The 12,145-nt window shown below is 38.1% G+C and overlaps 1 protein-coding gene across 1 annotated transcript; it reads right to left on the reverse strand.

The window, feature by feature from the left end:
* Window positions 1-10,145: 10,145 nt before the first annotated feature.
* On the reverse strand, window positions 10,146-10,916 carry LOC110920391. The gene has a single exon (XM_022164604.1). It carries the CDS (start codon window positions 10,914-10,916, stop codon window positions 10,146-10,148), a length of 771 nt encoding a protein of 256 aa, XP_022020296.1.
* Window positions 10,917-12,145: the final 1,229 nt, after the last annotated feature.

A 12,145-nucleotide genomic window follows, 5' to 3' on the forward strand; every position in this document is an offset into this window, starting at 1 on the left:
ACCTGATAGCCCCCTTCGGTTTACCCCCACACATCACCAGCTGACTTTGCGTTCTCACTGAGCGCGAATATGGCCGTGCGCTATAAATCCTTTTCATGACCCTTTAGAAGATAAACCACTAATCTTCACTCGAGGCGGCACCACCCCTAGATCATATAGGCAAAGTTTTACATCATCCACGTTGCTTGGATGCCTCCAAAACTTTGTTAAGAGCATAAGCTCACCCTTGTTCTCGGCAACGACGTACTATCATACCTCACATGGATCTATCAAATTTGATAGTACCTTCTATCGTTAAGTGACTTCGTTGTTACCCATTAAACTTGAGAAATAGGAGCACTAAGTTCAAGTTGGGTTTCCATCACTAACGATTCTATTGTGGTTTTAGACCCATGTCTCTCGCGGTATTGACAACCAAATCTCTCGTCAGAGGTTTAGTAAACGGATCTGCCAAGTTCTTACTTGTCTTGACATAGACAACCTTGATGGTACCACTTTCAAGCAGTTGTCTCACATAATTGTGCCGAAGACCTATGTGTCTTGATCCCCCATTATACACTGCGTTGTATACTTTAGATAGTGTGGCCTCACTATCACAATACATGGGAATAGACGGCATTGGAACATCCCACAGACGGATGTCAGTAAGTAGATCTCTAATCCACTCTGCTTCCTTACCAGCCGCAGCTAGCGCTATAAGCTCAGCTTCCATAGTTGAGTGGGCAATACACGTCTGTTTCTTGCTCGCCCAAGAAATTGCTCCTCCTGCTAGTGTGAAAATCCACCCACTTGTAGATTTTGAATCATTGGTGCGATCAATCCAGCTTGCATCAGAATAACCTTCAAGTATTCTGGAAGAAGACGTGTATGTCAGTTCTAAGTTACTGGTCCTTTTCAGGTATCCAAGTACTCTACCCACTGCCTTCCAGTGTTCTATCCCTGGATTAACAGTATACTGACTCAGTTTGCTTACAGCAAAAGCAATATCAGGACGAGTGCAATGCGTTGCATACATCATACTTCCAATAGCACTCGCATACTCCAGTTGAGCCACTACTCTTCCAGAGTTCACATTAAGTTTCACACTTGGATCAAACGGAGTATTAAACTCTTTAATATTTAAGTGTTGAAACTTAGTCAGAATTTTCTCTATGTAATGAGATTGACTAAGAGAAATCTGACTTCCAGTTCTCTTCACCTTGATCCCAAGAATGGTATCAACTTCTCCTAGATCTTTCATCTTAAAGTTCAAGGACAAATATTTCTTAGTTTCAGAAATACCTTCAAGGTGAGTGCTGATGATCAACATATCATCAACATAGAGACAAATCACGACTGTATAACCGGGTTCGCATTTAGTATAAATACATCTGTCAGCACTGTTGTGTCGAAACCCGAAAGCAGTCACAGTGATGTCAAATCTCTCATGCCACTGTTTAGGAGCTTGCTTCAAACCATACAGAGATTTAATAAGTCTACACACTTTGTTCTCTTGTCCAGGCATCACAAACCCTTCTGGTTGCTCCAAATAAATCTCCTCATTTAGATACCCATTTAGAAATGTTGTCTTTACATCCATTTGATGGATGTAAAGCCCTTTCAAAGCAGACACCGCTATCAGAGTTCTAATAGAACCTATTCTAGCCACAGGTGCATAGGTATCAAAATAGTCGATCCCTTCTCTCTGCCTATACCCTTTAGCGACTAATCTCGCTTTATAGGCAGAGATGGATCCATCTGGATGATACTTCCTTTTGAAAATCCATTTGGATCCAATAGGTTTCTTTCCCTTGGGTAGATCAGCTAACTCCCAAGTTCCATTTCCCATAATGGAATCCATTTCATCATTGACTGCCTCCTTCCACAAAGGAGCATCTCTTGATGACATTGCCTCGTTGAAAGTTTTAGGATCATCATCCAAATTTACAGCAAAAATGACCTCTCTCGTCACTTTCTTTTGAGTTCCTTCAACCAGGTAAGAAAAGAAATCATCTCCATAACTTTTCTCTTTTCTAACTCTAGTACTTTTCCTTGGTTCTTCAACTATTGGTGAGGGTTGAACCCTTTTCTCAGAAGTACTAGAAGTTGTGGTGCCATTTGAGTTTTCATCATCTCTAGAAAACTTGTTCTCAAAGAATTCCACATCTCTGGATTCTACAACTATACCTGATTCGTCATCCAACAATCGGTAAGATTTACTATGCGAAGCATATCCAATGAATACACTCTTGAAAGCTCGTTCTCCTAGTTTGAGTGTCTTTGGATCAGGTACGCGATAGTAAGCAAGACAACCCCAAACCCTCAAATGCTCTAGGTTTGGTTTTCTTCCTTTCCATAACTCATATGGACTCGTAGGTATCACACAACTAGTGATCCTATTATGAACATAACATGCGGTTAACACAGCTTCCCCCCACATATTACGAGGTAGACCCGATTGGTTTAACATACAGTTAGCCATCTCTACCAAGGTTCGGTTCTTTCTCTCAGCCAAACCATTTTGTTGGGGAGTATATGGTGCAGTTCTCTCATGTATGATGCCTTCTTCTTCACAGAATGCATCAAACTTTCGGTTAAAGTATTCCCCGCCTCTGTCCGAGCGAAGAATTTTAATGCGTTTCTCCTTTTGCTTTTCAATTTCAGCCTTATATATTTTGAATGCCTCAAAAGCTTCGTCTTTTGAATGCAACAAATAAACATATAAGTATCGGCTCGAGTCATCACAGAAAGTGATAAAGTATCTCTTACCCCCACGAGTAAGAACTCCATTCAGTTCACAAATATCTGAATGTGTCACGGCCCCCGCCCCCGGTTTAACCCGGATCAGGAGCCGCGGGACAGGAAACACGCGGTAGTCAAGTTTACAGCGGAAGTCTTTAGCAGGATCGTTTTAATTATTGAAAATGCCCGAGTATTATTTATTTACATTTCGGGATAACCCCGTAATTTTCATCATTTCATTATTTTACAAACATGTTTATTTATTTATATGAGCCACTACTTCAAGCTTGATAGTGCTCCGTAGCACGTGTACTGATTTCACAGTATGTCACCTGAAACATGTTGTAAAAAGGTTTTGTCAGCGGGGAAATACTGAGTGAATCATTCAGTTTTGTTTAAGACGACACATAGTTATAAATTACAGCATAAGAGCGATTACAATGGCATTATCTTATTTTATATCTGGTATTGCCACCCGTGTGACGATGGTCATATCACTATTGGGTCCAGTCACCCAATTAGTGACGTTTTATCACTGTTAGGGCTTGTAGCCTAACCACTGTTAGGGCTTACTGCCTAACCCTGTGAGAAATTAGTAATGTGCACAATACCCCACTAACCAGCGATCAAGATAACCACGACTTAATCCCTGTAATTATAATACTTTGAAAATAATTTGGAGTATTGTAAAACAGTTTGATAAAAAGAAGAATGACTCACATTGCAGAATTAACGAGCAGTGTATAAGCCTACTGATTAGCCTTGTTTATTTCTAAATTAACAATAATGCACACAAAACAGGATTAGTGATCAATACAGCAGTTACGATAACTTCCCCGAGATCAATTTTGACAATGAATGTCCAAGTGCAATACTTCGGCTCATTTATCAAAATGACAAACGATAAAGTATAGTACTTCAACTCGTATATCGAATTATCGACAACGACAAAGTACAATGCTTCGGCTCATTATTGAATTATCGACAACGATAAAGCATAGCCCAATGTGGGCGGCACTTAGGTATTCTTTGGATATATTGATCCCGGAAACTGAATCGTAATAGCGATCGAGTAATTACCCTGATTGCGGCAGCGTTTCGTGACGTGTGTGTGTTAATTGAAGTAATTTGGTGATATCTCGACGTACAGAACGAATTCTCTCGTCGAACTAACGCAGGAAATCAAGTGCCAAACTCCTCTATTTATACCTGAAATTTGGTCTCCCTCGCGTGTCACGACAGGGAAACATGGTCCTGGCGCGTGGCGCGACGGGTCACTTTTAATATGCGGTAGCCACGCGTCTCAGTAGCTTGGGTGAGTCGACGGTTTGTTAAAATTCAATTTCTATCGAAAACAGTTTGAGAAATACTAACTAGGAAATACCCCCCCTGAGTTTTAGGGGCCCTGATCCTGATTCCGATTGTTCTGAAAATTTTAGGGTTTATGCCAAATCACTTGGGTGTCTCAATTAGGGTTTTCTTAATAGCTAATTACCTTCCTAATTATGGATTTTGGTGACAGTTGTTACATCCTCCCCACCTTAATAAAAATCTCGTCCTCGAGATTTACTGGAATAGATAAGGGTATCTTTGCTTCATTTCTGATTTCAGTTTGTAGATATATTCAGATTCTTTCTTTGAGTTCTATTAATATTATTGTTTATGTGTAAAAATTTTACTCGTCTATCCTTTATTCGTAGTGATTTCTTTACGAATTTTGACTTTTCGTTTATCTCTTTTTCTTGAAGAGACACTACCAGGGATTTGTTTATCAACTATTTCTGGAAATTGGATATATGAAACATATCATGTATTCTAACTACTTTTTCGAGTAGTCGAAAATAATAAACTACTGATCTTATTGGAAATGGTCCTATGTATCTTTAGACTTAGTTTTCTTTTCTTACCGAATCTAATAATTTCTTTCAAGGAGATATTTTTAATAATATTTTGTTTCCAACTCGAACTTTAATGGATTTAGTTTATAGTCGTCTTCAGTCTTTCCCTTGGGATACTAAATATTACAGTTGTATTCACTCCAATATGTATCTTAAATTCTTATGACCTGTATGGGTAATAACTTTATCTTCTTACAGATAGTGGTTTCTAATCTGAAGGTTAAATTTATGCTATAAGATTTTAAAGCTTCTTTTGATTTAGATTTTTATTTAACCTTAATTGTTTTAGCTTATTTTAGGGATATATATTTTATCAAATATACCATCTATAGTATCTATTTGAGTTTACAGAATTCCAAATTTTCTTTTAGGGATTGCGGAATTTGTCATTTAATATTGTTCGAAACACAAATCTATTGTGGACAAATGCCTAGTATTTGAAAATTAAGCAAATAGATTTTTATTCCTAGAGAATAGGTATTGATTTCTAATTTATTTTTCTATAATCGATATATCTTTTCCTTAATCCTTCCTTTCTATTAACACGGAAGCTTTTATAAAGAAGTTGAGCAAAGTTGGTTATTATTCCTATAACATTGAATCCGGCTAATTTATTAATAACAAATTTTACAGCAAAGTTTACGTCCTATTAATTCTATCTTTGCTTCTTGCAAAATATTATTTATTCTAACGAAATCTGTGTCAATTGTAAAAGTCGGCCTAAGGTTTGGTTAAAGGTAAATTAAAGATTTGGCAAAATGAAGTATTTATAAAACTTTGGTTTGCTCTAGAGTCAAATAATTCTTTTGCCTAATCGTCGGAAATTTTAAAACGTACCAACTATGATGTCAGGAATTAGTTCAGCTTCCTGAGTAGTTAATTGGAAAGCTCTTGCATTTCTCTTGGTAGTCCCTTCTGTAGGTTTTGTCTTTTCGTTTGCTGGGTTGCCTAATTTCGGGCAGTTAGTTTTGTAATGTCCAGCTTCTCCGCAATTGTAGCAGGTTATTGCCTTCTTTTTCCTGCAATCCTCTTCCCGATGTCCTGGAATTTTGCAGAAATTGCAACATCCTTTGCATTTTCCAAAATGCCTGCTGTTGCAAGTATCACAAAATGGGATGGTAGGAAATCGCTCATTTCCTCGTTTCCTGAGATGGTTATTATTACCTACATGGAATTCTTGGGAAATTTTCTGGGCTAAATCCTTCCTCCTATTTTCTTCCCGAGTGCGTACCAGTCCGTCAGTTAGGGTGTTGGCTAATTCTACCGCATCGTCAATTGTACGAGGTCTCGCAGCTTTGACAATGTCACGAATTTCGCTAATTAAACCCCAGATATAGCGAGATATAAGTACCGATTCTGGCGAAGCCAGTGTAGGTACAATTCTGGCATACTCAAAGAATTTTGAAGTATACCCTCGACAATCTACGTCCACCATTCGGTGACTTAAAAACTTATTTGCCATTTGCTCTTTCTCATATTCGGGACAAAATTTTCTTTCTATTAATCGCTTAAATTCTTCCCAACCTATGGCATAGGCTATGTCACTTCCTTTGGCTTGTAACACGGTATTCCACCATTCTAATGCTTCTTCTTTGAAAAGGTGTGACGTATACATAACCTTATCTTCCTCAACACATTTACTTATTCTAATCACTGCCTCAGTTTTCTCTAACCAACGTAGTGCCGCAGTTGCCCCTTCATTGCCTGCGAATTCTACAGGTTTACAGGCAAGAAACTCCTTATAAGTGCAACCAGGTGTTGCAACTTTCTTTTTCTTAGGGAGCGGAGCTCGTCGCGGTTCATTATCATGATTAGCATGATCATTACCTCCGTTTACGCTATTACTGAAATTATCTTCAGAAATACGTTTACTAGGAATGATTTGCTGTGGTTCTATGGGATTTTTAACAGCATTGACAATTGCTGGAATAGCGTTGGCTATCCCTTGAGCAACAATATTTTCTATATCCTGCCTAGTCATATATTGACCCCCTGACTGTTGCTCAGATTGATTACCTTCGTTAACTGGTTCATTATTAGCGTGTTCCATTGGATAACTGATTTATAGATAAATAATTAGTATACAAGAAATAATCTAATGTTACACTTAATTGCACATAACCACGTGTACCCAATTCTGTAAATTTTCTATGATATTTATTATATCATGCTTCTATATACAATCGTTTTATTATTTATTTTACACATACTAGTTTTATTTATTACTATTACATAATCGTAATTTCATAAATTCCCGATCCTTTTGCTAAATAATAGTCTAGTAACGGTATTTCCTTGGATCGTATTTCCAGGAGATTTGTTTTCCAATCTCTTGAATCCTATTCCCAATATTTATTAGTTCCTGATCCAAGTGGTGAAGTCTAGCTGTATTCTCGTTACTCTTTTGGTGGATTTGGTAAAGGGTTCAGTTGGAACTGAGGAAAAAGCTTATAGGGATTATTCTGTAATTGTATTTCATGAGTCAACCATTTGTCTATATCGGAAGGTCGTGAGCGGATCAAAGGATTTGAAATAGCTGGGTCTAAGTTCGTTGGTAGTTGTGTTTCATCACAGGGCTTAATAGTATTGAAATTTTCTAATACGAAATCTAACTCTTCTTGAGATGGTAATCCCTCAATTTGCCTAGAACTTTCTTCAATTTCTGTTTTCTTAGGCTCGAGAGGTAAAGCATTAAATTCTATAGGTTCCTCCCTGGCTGGTATATACCTATTGAAATCTCTGGAAACCTCTATTCTTACTGGATAGAGATTTAAGTTCTGGAGGGCATTAGACAAATCACTCATTCTGTTTACACACAATTATTATGTCAGAATTTATAACAAATTTGGTAGAAATACTCGTTTATTTATCCGAACAACTAGAATTTAGAGCACCCTAGATTTTATTTATAAATTTATTTATTTACTGAATAAGGCTTTTAGATTTTGTAAAGACACTAAAATTTTATTTTATTTGCTACACATATAAAATTTGTTTCATGTTATATGCAATTAATCAGATAATAAAACACATAATCACAGAATAGCAATTTAATAAAGATTAAGTATTTTCTAAATAATTAATAGGCTTAAATCAGTGGCTTGATTAGTGGCTCTGATACCACCTCTTTCCTGTCACGGCCCCCGCCCCCGGTTTAACCCGGATCAGGAGCCGCGGGACAGGAAACACGCGGTAGTCAAGTTTACAGCGGAAGTCTTTAGCAGGATCGTTTTAATTATTGAAAATGCCCGAGTATTATTTATTTACATTTCGGGATAACCCCGTAATTTTCATCATTTCATTATTTTACAAACATGTTTATTTATTTATATGAGCCACTACTTCAAGCTTGATAGTGCTCCGTAGCACGTGTACTGATTTCACAGTATGTCACCTGAAACATGTTGTAAAAAGGTTTTGTCAGCGGGGAAATACTGAGTGAATCATTCAGTTTTGTTTAAGACGACACATAGTTATAAATTACAGCATAAGAGCGATTACAATGGCATTATCTTATTTTATATCTGGTATTGCCACCCGTGTGACGATGGTCATATCACTATTGGGTCCAGTCACCCAATTAGTGACGTTTTATCACTGTTAGGGCTTGTAGCCTAACCACTGTTAGGGCTTACTGCCTAACCCTGTGAGAAATTAGTAATGTGCACAATACCCCACTAACCAGCGATCAAGATAACCACGACTTAATCCCTGTAATTATAATACTTTGAAAATAATTTGGAGTATTGTAAAACAGTTTGATAAAAAGAAGAATGACTCACATTGCAGAATTAACGAGCAGTGTATAAGCCTACTGATTAGCCTTGTTTATTTCTAAATTAACAATAATGCACACAAAACAGGATTAGTGATCAATACAGCAGTTACGATAACTTCCCCGAGATCAATTTTGACAATGAATGTCCAAGTGCAATACTTCGGCTCATTTATCAAAATGACAAACGATAAAGTATAGTACTTCAACTCGTATATCGAATTATCGACAACGACAAAGTACAATGCTTCGGCTCATTATTGAATTATCGACAACGATAAAGCATAGCCCAATGTGGGCGGCACTTAGGTATTCTTTGGATATATTGATCCCGGAAACTGAATCGTAATAGCGATCGAGTAATTACCCTGATTGCGGCAGCGTTTCGTGACGTGTGTGTGTTAATTGAAGTAATTTGGTGATATCTCGACGTACAGAACGAATTCTCTCGTCGAACTAACGCAGGAAATCAAGTGCCAAACTCCTCTATTTATACCTGAAATTTGGTCTCCCTCGCGTGTCACGACAGGGAAACATGGTCCTGGCGCGTGGCGCGACGGGTCACTTTTAATATGCGGTAGCCACGCGTCTCAGTAGCTTGGGTGAGTCGACGGTTTGTTAAAATTCAATTTCTATCGAAAACAGTTTGAGAAATACTAACTAGGAAATACCCCCCCTGAGTTTTAGGGGCCCTGATCCTGATTCCGATTGTTCTGAAAATTTTAGGGTTTATGCCAAATCACTTGGGTGTCTCAATTAGGGTTTTCTTAATAGCTAATTACCTTCCTAATTATGGATTTTGGTGACAGTTGTTACAGAATGAATTAGTTCTAGTAGTGATGTATTGCGTTTATGAACACTTGGAAAAGGTTTCTTTGTGAATTTTGATTTAACACAAGTTTCGCATTTTTCAAAGTCTTTATCTTTTAATTTTAATAAACCTTTAGTTTGCATTTTTTCAATATTTTTAATATTTGTATGAGCTAAACGTTTATGCCATAAAGAAATTGAACAAGCGATATAATCAGAAGACATAATTTCATTCAAATCAAAACCAATTGCATTACATTCACCAATACTAGAACTAACACTACCACCACTATCACTATCACTATCACTTTCATTCCCAAACCCATCAATCACTGAAACGCCCCCTTCATCCGAATCTTCTTCTTCACCAATCCCATCTTCAGCTAAGTCAAGACGATACATTCCACCCGTGTTCTTTGCTTGACCCACATAGATGTCATTTAGAGAAAACTTCACACGGAGATTCTTGATAACCAGCTTGTAACCATTCCGATCAAACTTATCAGCAGAAACAAGACCCTTGGTGATACCAGGAACATGCAAAACGTCCTGAAGAGTAACCACTTGACCATCTCTAAAGTTTAGCCGCACCGTGCCTTTACCACGAACCTCTACACGATGTCCATCAGCACATACCACCACTGTTCTTGGGGAACAGGAGCATAAGTAAGAAACGACCCACGATTCCCACAAACATGAACAGTGGCTCCAGAATCCAAAAACCATCCTCTACATGCCACAATGCGTGTATATTGAGAAAGCATGTTGACTTCACCAAGACCCACGTTGGCCACTAGATTGGTAACTTTCTCAACATCAATAGCACTTATAGAACCAATCGTAGATCCAGATTTCCTTTGAGAGCACTCTCGTGCATAATGCCCTATTTCTCCACAAACATGACATTTACCAGACCTCTTTGGTTGATGGTTGTTAGTGTTTTATGACTTCTTGAACTCTTTTTTCTTTGGTGCTGTAAACTTCTTATTCTTTGATGATGCCCTTTTTCCCTTATGACCAGATCCTCCAGCAAGATGATTCACACTCGATCCGACTTTACCTCTTTTGTCCATGTTGCGCGTTTCCTCCTCAATTCGAAGGTGCTTCAACAGTTCATCCAATGAGTAGTCCTCAGACTTGTGCATCATTCTCTTTGAGAAATCTTTCCAACCAGGAGGCAATTTTGCAATAATGACCCCTACTTGAAATATTTCTGGCAGCGGAATAGAAAGTGCAGTCAATTTGTTAACAAGAACTTGGAGTTCATGCACCTGCTCCAAGATTGACTTGTCATCGACCATTTGGAAGTCTAGGTACTTGGCAATAAGGTATTTGTTAGTACCTTCTTCATGAGCCTTGTACTTATCTTCCAAAGCTTTCCACAATTCTCTAGCACTTTTTATCGGCGCGTACAAGTCATAGAGGCGATCCGAAAGGGAATTTTTGATGTGGCCCAGACAAAGATCTTCAGCTTCCTTACGGATAAGTCTTTGCCTTGCCAAATCTTCATTTGGGAGCTCTTCTGCTTCACCAGGAGGGTCATCAGGGATTGCAGGCAAGTCAGGATCAAGGATATAGTAAAGTTTCAGCACAACTAGCATGAACTTAACCTTGTCCGCCGAGCGGGTATAGTTCTGACCATCGAATCTGTCCAACTTGACAAACTCTTGATTCATGAATCTCAGATTGGCTGTTGGTAGTTCAGAGTCCATTGATTCTGTTGATTAAAACACAAAATAAAATCCTTTAAGATTGTTGAAAAATAATTCAATCAAACAATTAATTTATTAATTACCGAGTTATCAGCCAACCAGTTTGTTCCAACTTGAGCAAACTGATTAAAGAAAGGTAGAAGGAGACTGTCCCGTTGTCGGACGAATTTAAAGAACACGTAAATTAAAACCAACCTGGCGAGTGAGAACGAAGATCCTTGAACGGAAGCCTTGAACTGCACGGAAAAAACTCCTGTCCTTAAAGGATTTTACGCGCTCGTATTGCTGTGAGCTGCAGCGTAAACTCCCAGGATTTAATGCAGAACTGATCTGGTATTCCAACAGCAATGGAAACCAGAAAACGCAGAAGCTGGAACGAAAACAGAATCACACAATAGAGAGAGAGAGAGCTGCGAATTTGATGTGTGTAGAATGGGTTTCAGGAAGCTTTTATTTATAGTTTTAGTTATACCAGAGAATGAGAAAATTAGGGAGTGAGATAACAATCCATAACCAATTCGAATTACCTATCTCATACGAATTCGGTTACTAGATAATTATCCTTATACAAATTCGATTTACTATGGGATAACCCCCACTGTTTTCGAATCCATCCCTATCTCCTTCTTATCTCATCTCATTCGGTTTACAGATCTGACCCACCTGAAACCGAACCTTAGCTAAAAATAAAAGCTCCTCAGAAGTGCAAAGTGCGCCTCAAACGCGCCCATTCGCGCCTCAAACGCGACCATTCGCGAGCTCGCGGCTCGGCTCGGCGCGCGTGTGGGCTTCACCCACTTCTCAACCCATTTAACACTATGAAGGCCCATAAGGGGAAATCCCTTATAAACCACTCTAACTTCATTCACTCCACCAATGTAGGATGGAGGAAACATACCAACTTGTATGTTCCTCTTTAATATTTCCAACACATATATTATTAATACTACTTTATCTTTTTAATTACAATCTTACTCTACCATTGGAAATGATATAAACTGTTGACGAAATATTAAACCTTAAATCTTAAAAATGTTTTAATTTATCCTCTTGTCTAGAAAATTAAAGTTTAAAACCAATATAAATAAGGGGTAAGTATAACTTACTATAGAGAGAACATGTGTGATGCGGCAGAGTCGCAGAGAAAACAACAATTAAATAGGTGATTTTATTAACTTTAGTTGATCCAGTTGAACTTGGATTTTAGTTGTTTGGGGTTTGTGCTTGAC

The sequence above is a fragment of the Helianthus annuus genome, chromosome 16, assembly GCF_002127325.2.
Source record: "Helianthus annuus cultivar XRQ/B chromosome 16, HanXRQr2.0-SUNRISE, whole genome shotgun sequence".
NCBI classification, from domain to species: Eukaryota; Viridiplantae; Streptophyta; class Magnoliopsida; order Asterales; family Asteraceae; genus Helianthus; species Helianthus annuus.